Below are 22,411 nucleotides of genomic sequence, written 5' to 3'. Positions count from 1 at the left end.
TCGCTGTCTCCCGCGTCAGCGAGGTAGTGCAAGAAAACAGACGAACGAATGGCCCAACCCACCCACATACACGTATATACATACCTATACATTTCAACGTATACATATGTATACACACACACAGATATATATACACATTTTTTTTTTGCCGCTGTCTCCCGCGTTTGCGAGGTAGCGCAATGAAACAGACAAAAGAAATGGCCCAACCCACCCCCATACACATGTATATACATACACGTCCACACACGCAAAAATACATTCCTATACATCTCAATGTACACATATATATACACACACAGACACATAGATATATACCCATGCACACAATTCACACTGTCTGCCTTTATTCATTCCCATCGCCACCACGCCACACATGGAATACCATCCCCCTCCACCCTCATGTGTGCGAGGTAGCGCTAGGAAAAGACAACAAAGGCCCCATTCGTTCACACTCAGTCTCTAGCTGTCATGCAATAATACCCGAAACCACAGCTCCCTTTCCACATCCAGGTCCCACAGAACTTTCTTTATTTCATTTTGCTTTGTCGCTGTCTCCCGCGTTAGCGAGGTAGCGCAAAGAAACAGATGAAAGAATGGCCCAACCCACCCACATACACATGTATGTCCACACACGCAAATATACATACCTATACATCTAAATAAAACAAATGCAATTACAAATCAAAGCATAGCACCAAAATGATATAATGCTTAATATTTACTGATAAGTTTGTAAGCCTGAGAAGACAGTACATTCAGTAAATACCTGCTCTGTTGAAACATGACAGAAGTTTGATATCTTCTGTTTAACAGACTCATCAATGGGTTTTTCAGAACGGCATACAATAAAATCTGGGGAAAGTCCCAGACCCCGAAGTTCTCGCACACTAGCTTGAGTAGGTTTAGTTTTATGTTCACCCGTGGATGATGGCTGAGGCACCAGAGACACATGGACAACACATATATTCTCACGCTGTGGACAAATTCAAAACTTTTAACTTGTACAGGGCTTAGCAATAGTCATATTTCATTATCTGAAGAATAATACCTGCGGTACAAGAAAATTATCTTTCTAAATGTTATAAATGAAGATGCCCACTGGTAAGATACAGTTACAGACAAAATCTGCAGACAAAATCTTTTTTTAACATACTGTTAATGGGACAACTAATGCTATTGCAATATCTACATACAAAGGCCCTACAAAAGAGAAACAGAGAAAAAAAACAAACATCAGAAATTTGGTAATATTCATCAAATGTCAGAAACTTGGACATAATTATCAGTGAAAAACTTCAAGTCAAGAATCACATTGAAAAGAAGGTGCTTTCAAGCCAGATAAAGAGAGTAATAACAGTGAGGACATGTACAAAAAAAGACATGCTTAATGATGAAAATGTTTGATGTACATCTAAAAAATAAACTTGAATACTGCTGTGTTGCATGGTCACTAGTATCGCAGAATGAAGATACAGAATACTAAAGCATTTTACAATTCACAATATATAAATGGAATGGAGCATATTAATAACCAAGAGCAACCTGAAGGAACTGCAGCTTTACATTCTTGAATGTTGGAGGGAGAGATATATGATTATATATACCTGGCAACAAAGGAAATAAAGAACAATGTTTTGAACCTGATAGCACCAGACAAGGATGAAATAGAATCATCAGGTTAAGAGTAATTTCTGGAAACATACCAAAAATACATAAGAAAAAGATACATGAATGTCCACCTTGGAAGTTGGAACAATTATCTATGCAATACAGTATGTTTGAAAGTATAGTAGTACAAACTTGTATGGATTCAAAGCAGAGGCTAGAGATGAGAATGTACAGAGGAGGGTGTATGTGTTGGATATGAAATGTTTCAGAATAATACTTGGTGTGAGGACAGGTAGACTGAGTAAGTAAAATAGGGTAAGAGAGGTGTGGTAATAAAAAGTGTGGACAAGAGAGCTGTGGAGGTTGTACTGAAATGGTTTGGACATGGAAAAATAACAGAGGAGAGGTTAAAAAAGATGGTATATGAGTCAAAAGTCGAAGGGACAAGGACTAAGGAACAACAAACTAGAGATGGAAAGATGGAGTGCAAAAATTTTGAACACTAGGGACCTAAACAAGCAGGTGTGCATGGAACAAACTGAATTAGTGTGATGTGGTATACAGGGGGAAACATGCAGTCACTGGACTGAACCAAAGCATATGAAGTAGCTGTGGGAAACAATTGAATCTGGTTGTGGACAGAGTACTGTGGTTTCAGTGCATTACATGACAGCTACTGAATGTATATAAGCAAATGAAGCCTTTTCTTCACTTGTTCCTGATGCTTCGTAAGAAACAGCAAAAAAGTATGGAAAAAAGTGATCTAAGAAACTTTAGTGGAGAGACACAACAAGGAAAACAACTGAAGGGATGAGGAGAGGCAGTTGAGAGAAACGCTGTTCATCAACATAAAAGTCAAGTAGTGAGCACAATATGCTAGCCCCGTCACCATGGCAAAATCTCACTGCAGGTAATAATAGGTAGGTATATACTTCACATAACCTGTTTCTCTTCAATACTAAACCTAATGACCTTGCTTCTATTCACATTCAACCTCAACTTTCCTCTTTATCACACTCTCCCAAACTCAGACACCAGCTTCTGCAGTTTCTCACTCGAATCTGCCAGAAGTGCCATGTCATCAGTAAACAAAAACAAATTCACCTGCCCCTGACAACCACAATAACTGACTGCATACCTGTTCCCCTCTCCAAGATCTTTACATTCATATCCCTCACCAACCTATCCATAAACAAAATGAACAGCCATGGTGAAATCATACAAACCTACTCTCTGTAGACCCAGCTGCACCTGCAACCATCTACTATCTTCTCTTCCTAGTTGAACATATGTCTTACTCTCTTGACAAAAACTCTTTACTGCTTTTTGCAGGTCTCCACCCAAACCATATATCCAAAACACCTTCCAAAGGATGACTCTATTGCCCATATCATACACTTTCAGGAACCGGATCTATAAACAACACTTTTGTTTCTCTAAGTAAACATCATGCACTTTCAGGATCCAGATCTACGAACAGCATTTCTGTTTCTCTAAGTATTTCTCACATTCTTCAAAGCAGATACCTGATCAACACATCCTCTATCACTCCTGAAGCCACACTGTTCCTCCCTATACCAAAATTCTGTGCAAATTTTTCTTTTCTTTCTTTCTTTCTCACTTGTCCACTGTTTCCCGCATTAGCGAGGTAGCACCAGGAACAGATGAAGAAAGATCACATTAGCACACATCTGTTCTCTAGCTGTCAAGTACAATGCACCAAAACCAAAGCCCACATCCACAACCAGGCCCCACATACCTTTCCATGGATTCTCCTGGCCACTTCACATGCCCTGGTTTAGTCCACTCACAGACTGTTACCCCTAATATACCACACAGTCCCAATTCACTCCTATCCCATGCACACCTTTCACCCACCTACATGTTCAGGCTCCAGTCACTCAAAACATTTTTTTGTCCATCTTTTCATCTTCAATGTGGTCTACATTTCTCAGTGTCCCCTCCATTTCTGACATATATAACCACTTTGTCAACCTCTCCTCACTCATTCTTTGCATATATCATTTCAGCTCACCCTCTTCAGCTTTCTCGACCACATTTTTCTTACTACCACGCCTGTTTCTTACCCTTTTACCACTTAATCGAACCACTTAACACCATTTATTGTCCAACATATCAACAACAGACTTATGCTTCTGTAATCTGAACATTCACTTTTGAAGCCATTGCCTTTATACAGTGGTACTGTAGAGGTATTCTGCCATGAGCCATTCACATACTAAAAATCTTAACTAACCAATCAACAACACAATCACCCACTTTGTCAAGAAATATAACTGTAATCCCAAACATTCAAAGCTGATTTGCTACGCTTCAAGTTACACAAGGTTTTCACCACCTCTTTTCTCTTCACTTACTTCCAGCCCTAAGAGTCCCTTCTTCTATTATAAAACTCCTACAACATTCAGAAAGCAACCCATGTCCACTAGGCAGGACCACAGGTCAAGTGTAGTGATGTAGTACTGTGTGTGTCTATGTTGTGCAAGTGCAGAGCAAGTGAGTAGTAGTAAGTGTTTTGTGTCTCCAGTACGGATGCTGCACTACGGGCATGAAGGATTCTCAGGTGTGTTGAATCAGCAGGTGTAGTAATGTAGGGATAGGTGATGTCCAGAGCACAGATGTGAGAGTGTGACTCTTGTTTGTTTGATTAGTGCTGTTTTTCAGATGGGTGTATGTTTTGTGGGGTGGTGTTTATAACTTTGTTAGGAAGGCAGTAATTCTGAGCTTGTTGGGTCATCTCAGTGTGTGTGTGCGTTCTGTTAGTGTTGTGTTTGTTGGTAGACAGGAGGATCTGTGAGTACTGGTTACAGACAAGAGAAATAAACATTTTGTTTCTACTCAGGGGATGGTGTCTAGTTACAATTTTGCATGGGTGTAATAATTCTTTAAAGCTATTGCCAAAGTTTAAGAATTCAACAAGCCCAAGAGTTTGGTAAGATAACATCGTGAGCCCCAAATTCTATATAAATTATGAAAACATAAAATAAAACCATGGAAAGTTTTGTGGGGCCTGGATGTGGAAAGGGAACTGTGGTTTCGGTGCATTATACAAGACAGCTAGAGACTGAGTGTGAATGATTGTGGCCTTTGTTGTCTTTTCCTAATGCTACCTCGCGCACATGCGAGGGGAGGAGATGGTTATTTCATGTGTGGCGTGGTGGCAACGGGAATGAATATGGGCACACAGCATGAATCATGTACATGTGTATATATGTATATGTCTGTGTGTGTATATACATGTATATGTTAAGATATATAGGTATATACATGTGCATGTGTGGACATGTATGTATATAAATGTGTATGTGGGTGGGTTGGACCATTCTTTCGTCTGTTTCCTTGCACTAACTCGCTAATGCGGGAGACAGCGACAAAGTATAATAAAAAAAAATAAAATAAAAACACCTCCACAAACATCTCTTTACTTTGAATTAACACTGCATTTAGCACCAAATTATCAACAATCTATAAAACTTTCTGACATTTCAAAATACATACCTTGACTCTGAACTGGAACTGCCTAAAGGCTTCTACAAAGGGCATGCCCTCAATATCTCCAATGGTGCCACCCAGCTCTATGATGCACACCTCTGGAGCTGACAGGTCTCCATCAACAGGGCGCTGGGCTACAGTTTCTACCCACTCTTGAATAGCGTCAGTGATGTGGGGCACAACCTAAAAAGTAAATAAAATATGGTGTTATTTACTCTAATAACAATACCTTGCCAAATTCTTGAATTTTTCTTTCATTTCATTCCAGCACTGATTTGATGAAAACCACACTATTTTTCACAAAACTAGTTCTCAAGTGCTGTTGTAGTAATTCATAAAATTCATCTTTGCATTCATGAATTGGGGGTACACATCTACGCTACTGCTATTTCAAAATTTTGCAGTCAAATTTTCATAATCTGTGGCTCAAAATTGATGGCTACGATGCATGAATGCCAAGGGCAGCACAATCGCTGGGCAAGTTCCTGCTCAAGCCTGAGGAGGAATCTCACAGCATCCTCAGCCAAAAGTTTATATCTGATAATTTTCATTATCAAATTTGAGGGAATTTAGTGATGAAAAATATGGTTTGATATTGATGAAGTGCTATAAGGACCTGGATAACACAGACAAAATATTTGAAAGGCTATCTGCTGAAATCTTGGATCATACACCTTAGGGATAAGAGAGGATCAAACTACATGTGATTATGCATCAAGAGTTTCATTACACTAATCATAAGTAAACTGAACTATTATTCCATTTTTCCTTTAATGTGTTCGTTTCCTGTACTTGATGATGTATTGTTTTTGATCTGCAGTGTTCATCAAAGCAATTCTGGAACAGTTTATGCATTATTTTTTGGCCTCCAGAACCTCACTATTTACTTGCATTTCAATAAATCAAACTAGAACTTGTGGTTTATGCATATTATTTTGGCCTCCACGACATTTCACTTGCATTTCAAAAAATCAAATCAGAACCTATATCCAATAATTTGCAAAGGCTCCTGGTGCCTGACTTGCACATTATGGTGACTCTTCTGTATGTCTGTTTAACTTCACAGGCAATGTTTCTGTTGCTGGAATGTAGTGATGCTGGAAAGGAAGATCAAGAGGGTACATACCTTTACAGGATAATCTTTATCCTTTTACATCTTGCTTTTCCCTTATGGTCATTCCTAAATTCACAAACCACAATACTACAGACATAAGAATATCGCTACTGATTCCACTGAGATCCCAAGCCAGACCTGGCACAAACTTACAGGAAGGTGTGACCTTCAACATCCAGCCTTGATCTTGGACATCTATGTCAGAGCTAACAGCTTAAGGCACATCAAAGGCCCAGAATTCAAGATCAAAGGTAAAAATTCTTTTTAATGCATATACGTCTCCCTCATTTATACCTAAAGAAATATACAGTTCTATAGTAAAAGGGAAGTCCTGTTTCCAGTCAACAGCTAAGTTCCCCCTTTCACAAAAAATCTTTCATTATTGGTTGCCATTTCACTCATTAGCAAGGAAGAACAAGGAACTATGAAAAAAAGGTCACATTCACTTACATCCATTCTCTGGCTGCCATGTTCAATACACTGAAACCAGCTTCTTATCTACAACCAGGCGCCACATACCCCTGTAGTTTACCCTGACCACTTAACATCCTCTAATTCAGTGCACTGACAACACATTGACCCCTATATACCACAATGTTTAAATTCACTCTAACTGTGATGTCTTAAATTTTCATGCACAACCAACTTGCCTAACTAAAAGTACCTGAGGCAAGTCCTCACCACTGAGCAAGGCTAGCAAGAGGTGTTCGTCACATAGCTTGCCCAATTAACAATATTGTTTTCTTTACTGCCAAATACATTGAAACTGCCAACCCTAGGTTCATCTGTGACTTTTAGCCACATGTACTCCTCTTGCTATCAAACCTATCCTTGATTCTATCATTTCTTACCGAACAACTCCCACACACTACATACTGTTCTCAAACATCTAATTTCCACCCTCTGCTCTAACTTTTTTGTCAAGGTCCTAGTCTCAAATTCATACAACACCATCAGGACTACTACGATATCAAACTTACCCCTCTTTGCCTAGAAACACAGTGGCCTCATTTTCTACACATTCCTTAGAGCACCCTGGTGCTTTGCTTTCCATTTAACCCTTTAATATCCAAAACAAAAGGGTTCTCCTACTCTAAAAATTTGGAAATTTCTAGATTTGTGTAAAAAAATTTTCAGTCTTAAATCTATGTATCGATCTGCAGCTCTGATGCCTGTTCCCTCAGGGTACTCCCTCAAGGAGGAGGCCACAGCAAAAGTTTCCAATACTGGTGAACTCCAATGCTGCTACAGAGCCTTTAGAGACTTACCCATAATAGGCTACTGGCAGAGGGTAACTCTAGCACAGTGTTTCCAGTGTTTCCATTTAACTTCTACTAAATGTTCCAACCTACTATTTCTACCTAATGCTCCTACCAAATGTTCCTACCTACTACTTCTATCTAATGTTTCTATCTAATGCTCCTACCTACTACTTCTATCCATTCCTCCTAACACTTTGCCAAAAGGCAGGAATAAGGCATAGTGCTCATAGCAGGAAAATTTAGAGTTAAGAAGGCTGAGTTATGTTAGTTACATGTTGTTAAGTATTGTGTGTGACTATGAGAGGTTGAATGCTTGTGGATAGAATGCCAGCAGTCCGGGTACCTGGGTCAAAGGAGTGCAACTTGACAACCACCAAAGTGCTGGCCCATTACGCTGGTAACACTAACCCTCCCGGTACCTTGGCAGGGAGTTATATACCTCCCAAGTCGGTGGCTGCTTACACTCTACTACCTTCTTAAAATACCAAAGATTACACTAAAAGCATGCAGAAAACAAATATAGTAATATATCTGCTCATTATCCCTGGGGATAGGGGAGAAAGAATACTTCCCACGTATTCCCTGTGTGTCGTATAAAGCGACTAAAAGGGGAGGGAACAGGGGACTGGAAATCCTCCCCTCATTTTTAATTTTCCAAAAGAAGGAACAGAGAAGGGGGCCAAGTGAGGATTTCCCTCAAAGGCTTAGTCCTCTGTTCTTAATGCTACCTCGCTAACACTGGAAATGATGAATAGTATGAAAAAAAAAAAGTCTGCTCATTTCCAACTGTGTAATTACTAGAATAAGTATCAAGTAATCACCCTACATATTCTGCTACATGGCCATGCTTGACATTGTTAGATATACACTTGCTACAAAAAAAAATTACTTTTTATCTGTTCTGTACAACTTTACATGAAATCTGTTACCTCACAAACTTCCTTATTCATACAGTTAATTGTAATGCTTTTGAGCAATATCATGTGACATGTGGAAGGTCTCACCTGAGGAGGATCTAAGGGTACATCAACCTAACAGTGAACCAGGCAAGTGATTACTTATGTTTCTCTCTATTAATCTCTCACTTTGCATATCACCTGACCAAAACAACTTTCATCTGCCATTCTACCACCAAACACATTGAATAATCCTTCAAAATACTCATTCCTCCTCCTCACTCCATCCCTACTTGTTATCACTTTCCCTTTTGTCCCCACTCACTGATGTTCCCATTCGTTCTCGTCTTTTGCACACTGTTTACCTCCTTCCAAAACATCTCAAGTTTAATGATACTCTCTCATCTCAATTCTCATTTGCCCTTTTTTTAACCCATACACCTTCCTCTTGATCTCCTGCCACTCTCTTACACATCTCCCAATCATTTGCACTCCTTCCTTGTAGGTATCACCCAAATGCCTCTCTTTCCTCTTTCACTGGCAACTTCACTTCAGCACACCACTTAATTCCCTTTCAAATCTTCCCATCCACAAATAATTTTTTTCATGCATTAGCAATATAGTGTCAAGAACATACGACTGAGCCTTCGAGGCAAAAACATCACTTAGCCCCTTTCTCCATTCCTTCTGGAAAAGAAAAACGGGAGGATTTCCAGTCCCTTGCTCCCACCCCTTTTAGTCACCTTCTATGATATGCAGGGAATACATGGGAATCATCCTTTCTCCCCTTACCCTGGGAATATATATTCTATTTATTTATTCATTTTGCTTTATCGCTGTCTCCCGCGTTAGCGAAGGTAGCGCAAGGAAACAGACGAAAGAATGGCCCAACCCACCCACATACACATGTATATACATACATGTCCACACACGCAAATATACATACCTATACATCTCAAAGTACACATATATATACACAAAGACATATACATATATACACATGTACATAATTCATAGTCTGCCTTTATTCATTCCCATTGCCACCCTGCCACACATGAAATAACAACCCCCTTCTCCTGCATGTGCGCGAGGTAGCGCTAGGAAAAGACAATAAAGGTCCCATTTGTTCACACTTAGTCTCTAGCTGTCATGTAGTAATGCACCAAAACCACAGCTCCCTTTCCACATCCAGGCCCCACAGAACTTTCCAAGGTTTACCCCAGATGCTTCACATGCCCTGGTTCAATCAATTGACAGCATGTCAACCCAGGTATACCACATTGTTCCAATTCACTCTATTCCTTGCACGCCTTTCACCCTCCTGCATGTTCTGGTCCCGATCACTCAAAATCTTTTTCACTCCATCTTTCCACCTGGGAGCATTGAAGAATGTGTGGAAGTCAAAAACATCTTGGAAAGCAAAAATGGGTATGTTTGAAGGAATAGTGGTTCCAACAATGTTATATGGTTGCGAGGCGTGGGCTATGAATAGAGTTGTGCGGAGGAGGGTGGATGTGCTGAAAATGAGATGTTTGAGAACAATATGTGGTGTGATATGATTTGATCGAGTAAGTAATAATAGGGTAAGAGAGATGTGTGGTAATAAAAAGAATGTGGTTGAAAGAGCAGAAGAGGGTGTTTTGAAATGGTTTGGTCACATGGAGAGAATGAGTGAGGAAAGATTGACCAAGAGGATATATGTGTCAGAGGTGGAGGGAACGAGGAGAAGTGGGAGACCAAATTGGAGGGGGAAAGATGGAGTGAAAAAGATTTTGAGGGATCGGGGCCTGAACATGCAGGAGGGTGAAAGGCGTGCAAGGAATAGAGTGAATTGGAACAATGTGGTATACCAGGGTCGATGTATAGGTATGTATATTTGCGTGAGTGGACGTGTATGTATATACATGTGTATGTGGGTGGGTTGGGCCATTTCCTTCGTCTGTTTCCTTGAGCTACCTCGCTAACGCGGGAGACAGCGACAAAGCAAAATAAATAAAATAAATAAATATTTACATATATGTTTGCTTAACAATGATGCCTCAATGCACAGATATATCTGAGCTGAGAGAGTAATGACAGTATTGCACAGTGTTGCATATCTTAGAGTAAATCCATTAAGCTCTCTTCCAAAGTCATTATACTTTCCATTATTTCATTTACTTATCTTCTTTAATTGACCTACAGTACCTAAGTACCCCAAAAGAATAATACATCCTTTTACGATAAAAAACAAATATAACACATGCACGACTGTAACAATAACAATCAGACTATTTCACATGCATCTTCATCTCTAACTACAATGTTCACATGCATCTTCATCTCCAACTACAATGTGGCAACATAGTGACAAACCTCATAATGGTGAATTTACCTGGAGCAGGTTAACTGCTAATTAACAAAATGTTTAGCCCCACCTATGTACCTGCACAGTTTTTCCAAGGTAATCTCCTTGTCGCTCCTTGTTGATGACAGACTGATAGATCTTGCCGGTGGTGATGTTGTTGTCTCGATGCAATGTAACATCCAGGAACCGCTCATAGTTGCCTAGGTCAAGATCTACTTCTCCTCCATCATCCAATACAAAAACTTCACCTATTAAAATTAGTAATGTTAATTGCAAAAAATTAGTCTTCACACTGAACATAACATCATACACATCACAATCTTCATGTAATTTGCTTACCTATATAAATCATGCAAGAAAAAAGTTTCACAATTATTTCCATTCAACTGTTAGCCCTTTAAAAGCAGATGCAAAACAGATACTATATACTAAGCCAAAAATCCACATGAAAACGAATGATTTCCCAAGATCATTTTGGCAATAATGATATTCAGTACTGCTTTGCTGGTATCTTTATAACTATATCTAAAATCATTATTTTCTCTGTTCCAAATTCCCTGGGGTGAATTAAGTACATACAATTTTGCAAATCATACATATCCTTAAACCATATCTAGTGTTTTAGGAAAGGCAGAGGATGCATGGATCAAATTTTTGAGGTGAGACTGTTTATGGAAAAGTATCTAGCTGAAGGTGAGAAGCTGTATGCATTTTATGGATCTGGAGATGGCATATGATAGTGTTAAGTGGAATACTTTATGGTATTCATTAAGGATATATGAGGTAAGGTTACAACTGTTGGATGGTGTCACAGGTGGTCTTCCTCTCACACCAACCTCTTTAACTGTACTATCATGCACTCTCCTCGTAAACTCCCCATCTTGCATGCTTTCCACACACCCAAACCACCTCAAAGTATTACATTTCACCAAATCTACTTCTCCACAATTCATTCCCTTTGCATTCCCTGCCAAATCAAGTCTCTCATTAACCACCCTCATTTCTTTCTTCATTCCATTTAATCATACCACAAACTCCTCTCAAATAACTTGATTTCCACACCCTGGATTCTTGACTTCTATGACTTACTCCATGTCCATGTTTTGACTGCACAGGGTTGGGTCGAAAGCAGTATGATGTCCCTTGATCCTTTCTTCCCTTCTAAACTTACACCTTTACCTTCATTATTCTATTATGGGACCCAGTGACTCTTCTACCCTTTACTACTCTCTCCCCTAATCTTCCTTCCTTATCATCAAATTTATCCAATATAGATCCCAAAATCCTTAAATTCTGTCACCTTTTCCAGTATTTCTCCCCATCTCTTCCTTTATGCAGGTTTATGCTCTGCAAAAAACTCACAAAAAGAAAAATCACATGTAGTGAATCAATAAACATACAGAAAAATGGGATGTGTGCAAAAGATTTGTGTCAGCTTTGGCGGATTCTCCCATTACCTTCACATTATTTAGCTTTGACATCAAATAAACTTATCTAAATATCCTTTACCTGCTTGAAATGGCTCTGACTCAGCTACACTGTCTTCTTTCCATAAACATTCATAAGTCTTCACAGCATTAGACCTAACCTAAAGGCTAGTAAAGATGCTTTTCTTCCTTGTCTCATACTCTATGTATAACAAGAGCATTTTCTCTACCATAAGTGGATCTCTAACCCTTCTAGTTACCTTGGCAGACAAAGTGAAATGGACCACAGCACTTTGAATTTTGTCCTATTCTTCTTTATACTGCATATTGTAAATTCCCCCAGGTTGTAAGCAAGTGCAAGTGCTAACATCCCCTTACCATCATCAGTGCTTTGTAAAATCTCAACATTAATTTCTAATGTCAGAGAGTTCTCTTCTGTTCAATTGCTGATTCTGGGGTAGCAAATGTTGCCAGATGTTTGTATGCCATATCAACAAACAAAAACACAGCACAATACAGGTAAGTCACATTAGCAGGTGTATCCAAATTGCAAAAGCAGTGCAGATCTGCACACAACAGTGGTAGCTGTGATAGAGCCACTGATGGGACCATGGTGCACTACACCCAGGACCCACACTTGCTCCACCTGCTAACCCTCACTAAAGTTTTGGGGAACTTTCTACCGTACACACCTGCATAGTATCAAATTTTGACCACATAACAAGAGGGACTGGTAGAAGTAGGTTCCTCGAATAACAGTGAAACTGACAAAGTGATCCTGCATCAAGCTAGGACTGGATATACAGGTTCTTCTCACTCTACAGGGCTCTGCAAAATCTGTACTTTCACTGTTTCTTTTAAAACACCATTACTATACTTTTACTCACACATACCTTCTTTCTTAAGCAATACCTCCACTTCTCCCTGATCCTCACCCCACCAAGAATTGCAAAATGGAAGTGTGTGTTTGGAAGTGTGAGTGAAAGGAGGAAGTTGAGAGTAAACGTGAATTAAAAGCAAGTTCATTAGGTATAGCAGGTTCAAGCGAGAGGTAAACTGGGGTGTGAGTATGAGTTTTTTTCGGAAAAAACTTGGAGGAAGTGAAGTGTTTTTGATACCTAGGAGTAGCCATGGCAGTGAATGGATCCATAGAAGTGGAAGGAGTCATGGTGTGGGTCACGGGACAAAGTTTCTGGCAGAGCTGAAAAATGTGTGGAAAGATTGTTACATCTGGGAGAGGAAAAATGGGTAAGTTTGAAGTTATAGTACTCCCAACAATACTGAAGGAATGCAAGGCATGGGCTAAAGATAGACTGTGCAGAGAAGGGTGAATGTGTAGAAAAGGGTATGTCTGAGGACAATATGTGGTGAAAGGTGGTTTGATCAAGTAAGTAATGAAAGGGTAAGAGGGAGCTGTAGTAATAAAAAAGAATGTGGTCAAGAGAGTTGGAGAGGGTGCTTAAAAGGTCTGGACATATGAAAAGGATGAGTGAGGAAAAGTTCACAAGGAGGATATATGTGTCAGAAGTGGAGGGAATAAAAAGAATGGGGAGACAAAATTAAAGATGCAAGGATGGATTGAAAAAGATTCTGAACAATTATGGCCTGAACATGCAGGAGGATGAAAAGCTTCCACGGGATAAGAGTGAACAGGAATGATGTGGTATACAAGGATCAACATGCCGTCTATGGACTGAACCAGGCATACAAAGCATCCTAAGTAAACCATGGAAAGATCTGTGAGGTCTGGATGAGCATAAGAAGCAGTGGTTTCCATGCGTTACATAACAGATAGAGAATGGATGTGTGAGGGCGCAGTCTTTCTTTTTGTATTCTTGGTGCTACCTTGCTAAAGCAGGACATGGAGTCCACGGAAAAAATCTATTTCTAACTGTTTTGTTGATGACTGTACACAGCAGTATTCAATTTTGCTTCTTACACATACATTTAAGCATCTCGAGAATATGCTTCTTGTGGAGAAAGTTGTCAGCATAATACCATCTATCACTTAACGGTGCTATCTTCTCAATATGCTCTCTGAAATCTAGTTTCAAATTTTATGATGAAACCCAAATCTTTTACATTTACTCTCATTCTATCAGTTTTCCTGTTGAGCCTATATATGGCACTATTAATGATCCTTCATTGATCCATAACTTCTTCTTCTTCATACTATTCGCCATTTCCCGCATTAGCGAGGTAGCGCTAAGAGCAGAGGACTGGGCCTTTGAGGGAATATCCTCACCTGGCCCCCTTCTCTGCTCCTTCTTTTGGATAATTAAGAAAAAACTTACTTGATCAAATCTATCTTTGTTAAATTCACTTCTAACCTTCAGTAAATTGTGCATTATCTTACATGTAATCAAGTGATCTAATAATAAACTAATGATTTTCAACTGGCATGGCCTTTTTCTCTGAATGCATTCCCATGCAAAGCATGAGAGTAATGCTTATTTTTTTCTTTTTCATCCAATATTTTGGGGGCCTTGGATATGTGAACAATGTACAAGATTCTCCCTTTTGTGTGTACATGGGCGAGGGGAAAAAAGGGCAAATCTTTATGAAATCCACTTCCATATATATCATTCAAAGGCAATGTATATATATCCAAGAAATTCACAACAATAAATTTCGGGACAAAAATGAGAAAATTCTGGATGAAATGTTGATGACTTTCTCCCGTCTTCCACTTGGTAATAAACATGTTCAAGAATCTGTTCTCTACATTTACCAGTTATGTAAGTGGTTAAGCATACCTACTAACATGGACACTTACCATGCTCATAGGGAGAAAAGGTCCCAGCATCAATGTTAATGTAAGGATCAATTTTGATGGAAGTCACACGCAGACCACAATGCTTCAGGATAGTGCCAATGCTAGATGCAATGACACCCTTTCCGATGCCAGAAATTACTCCTCCTGTGACCAAGATGTACTTCATGTTTACGATTCAGTGCCTCTGAAAATAATATCATCCATTACAAAGTTTATTAAGGTGTCATCTTCAAATTCCTTAGAGCAACAATCTCTTTCTGCCCTAAGAGATGATAAGCATCCCTTATCTCACATACGATTCTCCAAGATACTATACAAAACTGAACCACCTTCAGCCATAAAGCAAAGGCACTGAAATACAAAAATTCCGCACAAAAAATAAACACAAAAACAACAAAAAAACTCAATATCATCAGAAAACTATCTGGCACAAGGTTTGGGCAAAAACAAAGAATCCTTTAGCATCCTCTATATACAATTCATCAGCTCCACCCTAAAGTACACTTCACCTGCCAACAGATAAAACAGCTGCAAACCATACAAAATAGAGCACTTAAAATAAGCACCCACTGCTCAGAAACAATCAACAAAATGAACTGAAGTCCTCCTAAAACATTCCCACATCAATATGCTTCGCAACCAATTCCTTGCAATAGCACCAAATGCTTCCCCTCCAAACTACTCTAAAACTAACATCCAACCCCACAGAAATAAAAAGCTTACCCCTGCCTCACCCTTTAACAACTTCTATTCACAGATTTCCCCCCACCTCTAAAAATATATCAGGGACAAAACATACACAATGAACCTCTAAAAGCATATCAATGACAAAACATACATAAAGAAATGACCCTTACAACTCAAGTCTTAAATACCATCAAATCAGAAATACATCCAACTGAAACTACACTCCCCAGACAATTTTGTCACTCTCTCCCATCCACAATCTGGACATTATCTATCCCTAATACATAAAACATCAACCTAATGTATACTAAAACCCTTCATACCTTTGATGCAACTAACACAATGCTGACACCAAACACTTACGCCTCAATTACCCTACCCTCTTTCCACATGGACACAAGCAAAACATTACTACAATTTAGGACCTATGGTTATGTCCAGTGGACATGGCCAGCTTCTTGAATGCTGCAGTAGCCTTATAAAGAAGAGACTCCTGAGGCAGGAAGCTGCATAAATATCAATTTTCTTGAATCCCACAACAATGACTCAGTGATTGATATCTTGTTTCAGCAAGATCCTTGTGGTATATAAGGAACTACAGGTACTGTACATGTACCAGGAACTAGTTCACAAGGCAGCAGCTCAAAACAAAACCATACCATCAAAGGGATTAACAAATTCCTAAGGCTGAATCAAAATAAAAAAATCAGAGTTCAACAGTACTAGGTGCATCTACACTACTTCTTGCTTCATATCCTGCACAATATTCACAAAATACTGCAGAAAAATAAGAATCTCTATTTTGGGCGCCCAGCAATGCAAAAGAGGCAAAGAAACTACAACCAAAAGTACCCCATAAAAAAGCTCCTCTCTATAAACTTTCAATCTAAGGAAGAAATTCGCCTGCAAGGAATTATCTACATTTCTTTATCTTTTGGGGAGGCCTTTATTCATTAATACATCATGGTCCTGTATTGGTCAATGTATGGGACTTTCCAGGATTCACAGGCAGATGAATCAACCTACCCACTCTGGTTATAGGTATGATCATCCAAAAGTCACTTAACATCTTGGCTCTGGGATAAGGATTTCAATACCAAACAGTCTCCTCTCCTTTGAAGTTAGTTGTGAGAGCTATTTGTCCATTGAAATGTCACCCAAGGTCAAGTGGACTACATCAAGAACAGAGGCTTAACTGGTTCACATCTATTCATGGGCAGGTATTTACCAAGGGTTCAAAACAGTTCAAAAAGTGAGACCAATCTAGTCCCTATCTCTATTGTGAATACCATCTGAGGAGGAACAAAAAGGGAGGAGATTTATATGGAACCAAAACACATGGGAAGGGTAAATAAACCATGTAGGAGATGGCGAAGAGAGATAAAGACTCTAATTCAAGCAATCACGCTGTCAAAGAAGAAAGTAAAGTGTACTAGCATAATACCATAGGACACAATAGTGCCACAGCGTCAGCTAAATAAGTCTTACCTATAACGTACTTTTTCTTACCTCACTTCAAGTCTACATTCATTAACTTTCTATCCAAGAAAAGTTCTTGCCAGTGTTGCCATATACCAATTCTAGTACATTTCCACTTATGGGGCACAACAAAACACTTACAGATTTGGAGGAAATGCATATCAATTGACATATTAATCAAAAGTACCTCTCATTTACCCATATTTGATTTATGCCTTTTTTACAATAACAAGCACATCAATATACACCTTTTATAATACAAGCAGGGTTAAATTTGGAATAATGCAATCATCACAGAGATGGTAGCACAGTGGTATGATCTTGGCAGCACTATGCAAGAAGCATGCATATGCATGATGTGGATAGTCTACTGTCATTGAGGACTACAGTATTTTGTGCTCTAGTATACTGCATACAGCACCAAAGCATCTTTTAAGTTCTCCTGGTAGCAGTGGTGCTAAGATGAAAAAGGCCATCAATAATGATGTAAAATCGATAGGCTCAAACATCATAAGAGAAGTAAATGAACAACAGATATTACACATACCCTTAGACTTAGCAACTCTAAGATTATATGTAATAGCGCAAAGAAGATCTAGACCACCAAGAGTAAAACATTAATAAGTGCACCTAAGACCTAATATTACCAAGGTTTGACTATGGAGATGATGGAACAAATGTTTGGCACATGAACACCAAATTCAATAAAATGTTCACATCAGCATGCTTGTGATACAAGCAAAGGTCCAGAGTGTATAGAATAACTTGGTAGCAGGTGAAGGAGCAGTGAAGACATTTCAAGCATGTCCTGGTAGGTTCACATATTTTTGGAAACTACAACTCCCAAAGCATCAAGATGACAGGTGAGGTTGCTTCTGCTGATGTCGTTTCTGCTGAAAATCTCCTAGGAACCCTCAAGACCAATATAAGGAAGGCAGGTTATTCTCCTACACAGATTTCAACATGGCTGAGACTGGATTTATTTGGAGGAGAATGCCTTTGAGAATGTACAATTCCCAAGAAAGAAGACTGCAACAGGACTTAAAGATTGTATTTTCTATTTTCATTAACATTTATACTATTGTTTTTCACTGGTGTAATATTTTGTTCTCTCTTACATGCAAAGAAAACACCTAAACTCCATTAGTTACATGACAGGACTTACACACTTTTGTTTTATGCGACCATTTTCAAGAATATAGCTAACATATAAATAACGAGGTTCCTGTGCCTAAGAATTGGTTGTTGAGATAAAGAATGTCACTAGGAATATTACTTTTTATCCACAACAAATGTAACTGGGGAAAGGACTACGATGATCTGGGGTAAAACTAAGTGAAATACCACCAGAAATATGGCAAGTTCATTCAGAAATTGAAGTGGAATAGAAAACCCTGTTTTAGTATGGATAAAGGCTGTTTTGAATAATATTGGAGATCCAAAGAGATCAGTGCTAAAACCAATACTGTATGTCAAAGCTGTGTTACTACATTATATGGAGGTTTTCATTGGGCATAAGTACTTCACCAACTTCTAATGTCAAAATATGAAATAATTAGCCCTCTGATTTACTGAAATCCTTCTATACGTTGGTATCTATATATATATATATACAGCAGTTAGCAGTGAATGGGTCAAGAGGGGATGTGGAGCTACATAAAACTTTTACCCTTTACTTAAATATCAACTGTAGAAAGCAATAGGATAATTTCAAATTTAACCAAAAGAAAACGATGTCAAACAGCATTTACATACGACCATCTTGACACACAAGGAAAATGGGTTAAAACAGTCATTCCAACGAATTGTAGTACCTACACTCGAACTGGTTTACTACTCCTCTGTCTCCCTAACCCTGACTCACCCTAACCTTGGCCTATCTTACCATTGACCCATGTTAGATAATGAATGAGCAGGCTGATAAAGCCAATGATAATGTCAGATTAGTAATATCTGACCTACTTTAACCAACATATTAACAAATCTATTGGTAAAATAACTACTTAATTCTACATAATATGAAAATCAAGGCAAATATGGGCTGCAATATGAAATTAGGTTAGGCTGTCCCATGACCTCATTTCTAAACATTTAAACAACTTTAACATTAGCCCAACAATTTCACTGATCTTCAGGGTACTCACCTCTACCGCCTTTCGTACCGGTATAGGATAAAGCAATATGACCCACATCACACTCCCCTGGCTTCATTATATTCACCACACAGGACATTAGGGAATGCATGATATTCCACAGCCTTGCAGTGCCTATACTCTAATACTTATTTACCACAACTTGACCCTACCCAAGCATATAATTAACACCTGGAATGATGGAAAATATGTATACCTTTTCAAAATCTTTCCCACATGTTTGCTTCAGCATCCAAATTACGAGTAGGCCTACACTGCTATCGAGATACCTTTGTCCTTTTTTATCAAGACAAACCTTAAGACTGTGAAACATTACATAACTTATCTGTAATCACTGTACTGCATTTCACTTCTTATACCTTCCACTTTCTACCACGTCACCTTTTACACTTATGGATGATAAAGGAAATTACAACTACTACTTCTGTACGATTCATAACCTACCTGTTAGTAAAGAGAGGTGACGGGTCTGCAGATTCAAATCCTGTAGTCAGAAAGAACGAGTCCAAATAGACTTCAGAGGTTAGTCCAGATTCCCATTATCCCGCCCGGCAGTGTAGTCTGCGGCAAACCAAACAACTGCACATGCGCGACCTTCAGCCTAAACCTGAAACCTTCTCGCCGAAGGTTTAAAAAAAAAAAATTCATCCAAACCATGAGATGCATGAATATAAATATACTCCAGAAAAGGTTAATTATGTAATTTAAAGATATACGAAGTATGGAGAAATTACGTAGACGATATCGGGGTTTAATTTACTCCGGTGATAGTACAATACTGTCTATGTAGGTTTTTGCGTTATAATAATATACTATAAATACACTGCGATGTATGTAGACCACAGAGAACAGTGTATTTTGAGAACTTTAAACATTATCATCGTTTACTCCTAAGTTTTCTTGAAACTAATCACGAATTCCACTTACATTAGTGTAGTTCATTTATAGTACACATCTGTGTATTATAACTATTTACTCCAGTGCTAACGCTCACAAGGTGGATCATTTTCACACACCTTGCAAAAATTACACGCTCATCTTGGAAATTATGGCTGGTCTGTTAAACATAAACTTCCACATTTACATAAGCGTAGTTCAACTTCTCCACACTTCACTTCCAGACCAATGTCTCCATTCATACACCTTAAAATCCAAAATGTCTCCATTACATACGATCCCCAGTCATTCCCGTAACATTCTCACATGAAATATCCCCAATTCCAGGTATTTCTATTACTCTATCGAGCAATCACTTATGCGATTCACTTCTCCATTTTGCATCTCTCACTATACTTAGCAGCATCTTTACAAACGATTATTTGCCGTACGTTCTATAATATTGTTACAGCCATATATATATATATATATATATATATATATATATATATATATATATATATATATATATATATATATATATATATATAAAGCTTTGTGTTGAGAGTGTCAGGAGGTCACAGAAGTGTGCGTGATCTAATATTTGCTGATAACCACGATGGAAATGAAATACGATAAGTTCACAAGTGCACTTTCGTGTAATGATCATATCATCAGGGGAGATAACAAGAATGAGACAGAAGACGTAAAACACTCAGTTGACATACAAGGAAGAGACGTATCTAAGACGCCATTGGTAAACAAGCGTTACCGGTTGGTGGTGTTCGGGTCTGGCATCATGCCTGTCATAAAGACTTTTAGATTTTCATCATTATTGACTGATTGATTGATTGACTTTATTCAGGGACCCTGAATATAAACATGTGCAATACACCATATCAAGGTAATAAGTAGATTCGACCAGGATAACCTACTAAAGTTTTAGTCCTAGTATTGTCTACAAAGGAGCCACCGCACCCCATACAAGACACATATGCACATTGTATATCCCTCTTTAAAACAGTTTAAAGTTTAAAAACACCATACATAATATTACTTACATGTCCAGCAATATACATAATCATTTAGTTCAGAGAATCTTTCTTCGTCAATGTTTCCTAATTGCTGATCTAATTTGTTTTTTATTTATACATAGTATATCAATTGGTAATGAATTCTACTCTTTAATATGCTGTATGATAGAAGGTATGAGTGCAGTTCCCTTGACTCTTCGTCACACAAAAGTCAAATTCACTAGTCTTGATTTATTGGTTATTTACTATCCTATGAAATTTTTCTGCAAAATATGAGGGCCCTCTGTTGTTGAATGTTAAAAACATGATTCAATTCTACTTGCTTAACCCTGTTCTCTACACTTAACATGTTTACTTTCTCCTGCTTGGCCAATGTGATCTCTGGGGGACTATTCCTCCTAGAATAAATCTAATAATTTTTTTTTGACAAATTTGTAGCTGTTTTTTGAATTTACTGCTTACTCCAGAATACCAAGAACATGCATTATCAAAATGAGGTTGAATTAAAGCAGAACATCAGGTTTTCTTAATTTTTTGATTAAAGTCATCTGCTTGTCTGTATAAAAATTTTAACCTTTCATTTATTTTCTCGACTACTATACTGACAGGTTAACTCCCCTGAGGCACATTGGTCCAAATTAACTATTAGGAACTTCACTGACTTAACTTCTTTTATTACTTAACCATTACACCTTACTGCAAAATTTTACCTTCTGAAGTTTTCTTGTAGATCCTACTATCATAACTTCGGTGTTCCTAAGTGAAGAGACAGTTTGTTATTGATCATCCAATTATTACATGATTCAAGTTCTTTTCCTAGTCTGAGATAACATTAGCATCCTTGTGCGATACGATTAGAGTACTGTCATCAGCATAAAGAAGTTGGTATGAGACACTAATTTTCATGTCATTTACATAGCTAATAAATAATAGTGGCCCCAAGATATTCCCTGTGGAATATTAATATTCATTAATCTTAACTGTCTGATTCCTTCCAGTCAGATATGAGTAACGCCATTCCACAAACTGTATCCCCATTGCTTTTGATTTTTCAAACATAATGTGATGATCAACCGTGTCAAATGCTTTTTTTTAGGTCCAAAAGTACACGTCCTGTATAATATTCTCCTGATATATTAGTTTTAAGTAAGTCTAAAAGGTAGACCAAACATGTCTGTGGAGTACTTTCCCCTGGACGAGAAGGGAAAGGCTCTTCCTTGTGTATCAACTGACTGTTCT

General features: G+C 38.3%; 1 protein-coding gene across 1 annotated transcript in view; it reads right to left on the bottom strand.

Annotated features, from left to right (window-relative positions):
- Positions 1 to 19,851, bottom strand: part of Ctps (CTP synthase) — a 50,275-nt gene extending 30,424 nt beyond the window's left edge. Inside the window, exons 1-5 of the mRNA XM_071675026.1 lie at positions 19,707 to 19,851; positions 14,944 to 15,127; positions 10,819 to 10,988; positions 5,128 to 5,304; positions 767 to 973 (exon numbers count right to left, since the gene is read on the bottom strand). Coding sequence (XP_071531127.1) covers positions 767 to 973; positions 5,128 to 5,304; positions 10,819 to 10,988; positions 14,944 to 15,109 — 720 coding nt within the window. The 5' untranslated portion in view covers positions 15,110 to 15,127; positions 19,707 to 19,851. The remainder of the gene's footprint in view (positions 1 to 766; positions 974 to 5,127; positions 5,305 to 10,818; positions 10,989 to 14,943; positions 15,128 to 19,706) is intronic.
- Between the last annotated feature and the right edge of the window lie 2,560 nt (positions 19,852 to 22,411).

Source organism: Panulirus ornatus, chromosome 20, assembly GCF_036320965.1.
Source record: "Panulirus ornatus isolate Po-2019 chromosome 20, ASM3632096v1, whole genome shotgun sequence".
In the NCBI taxonomy this organism is placed as follows: domain Eukaryota; kingdom Metazoa; phylum Arthropoda; class Malacostraca; order Decapoda; family Palinuridae; genus Panulirus; species Panulirus ornatus.
The sequence above is the reverse complement of the archived record's forward strand: the minus strand, read 5'-3'. Positions and strand labels throughout refer to the sequence as shown.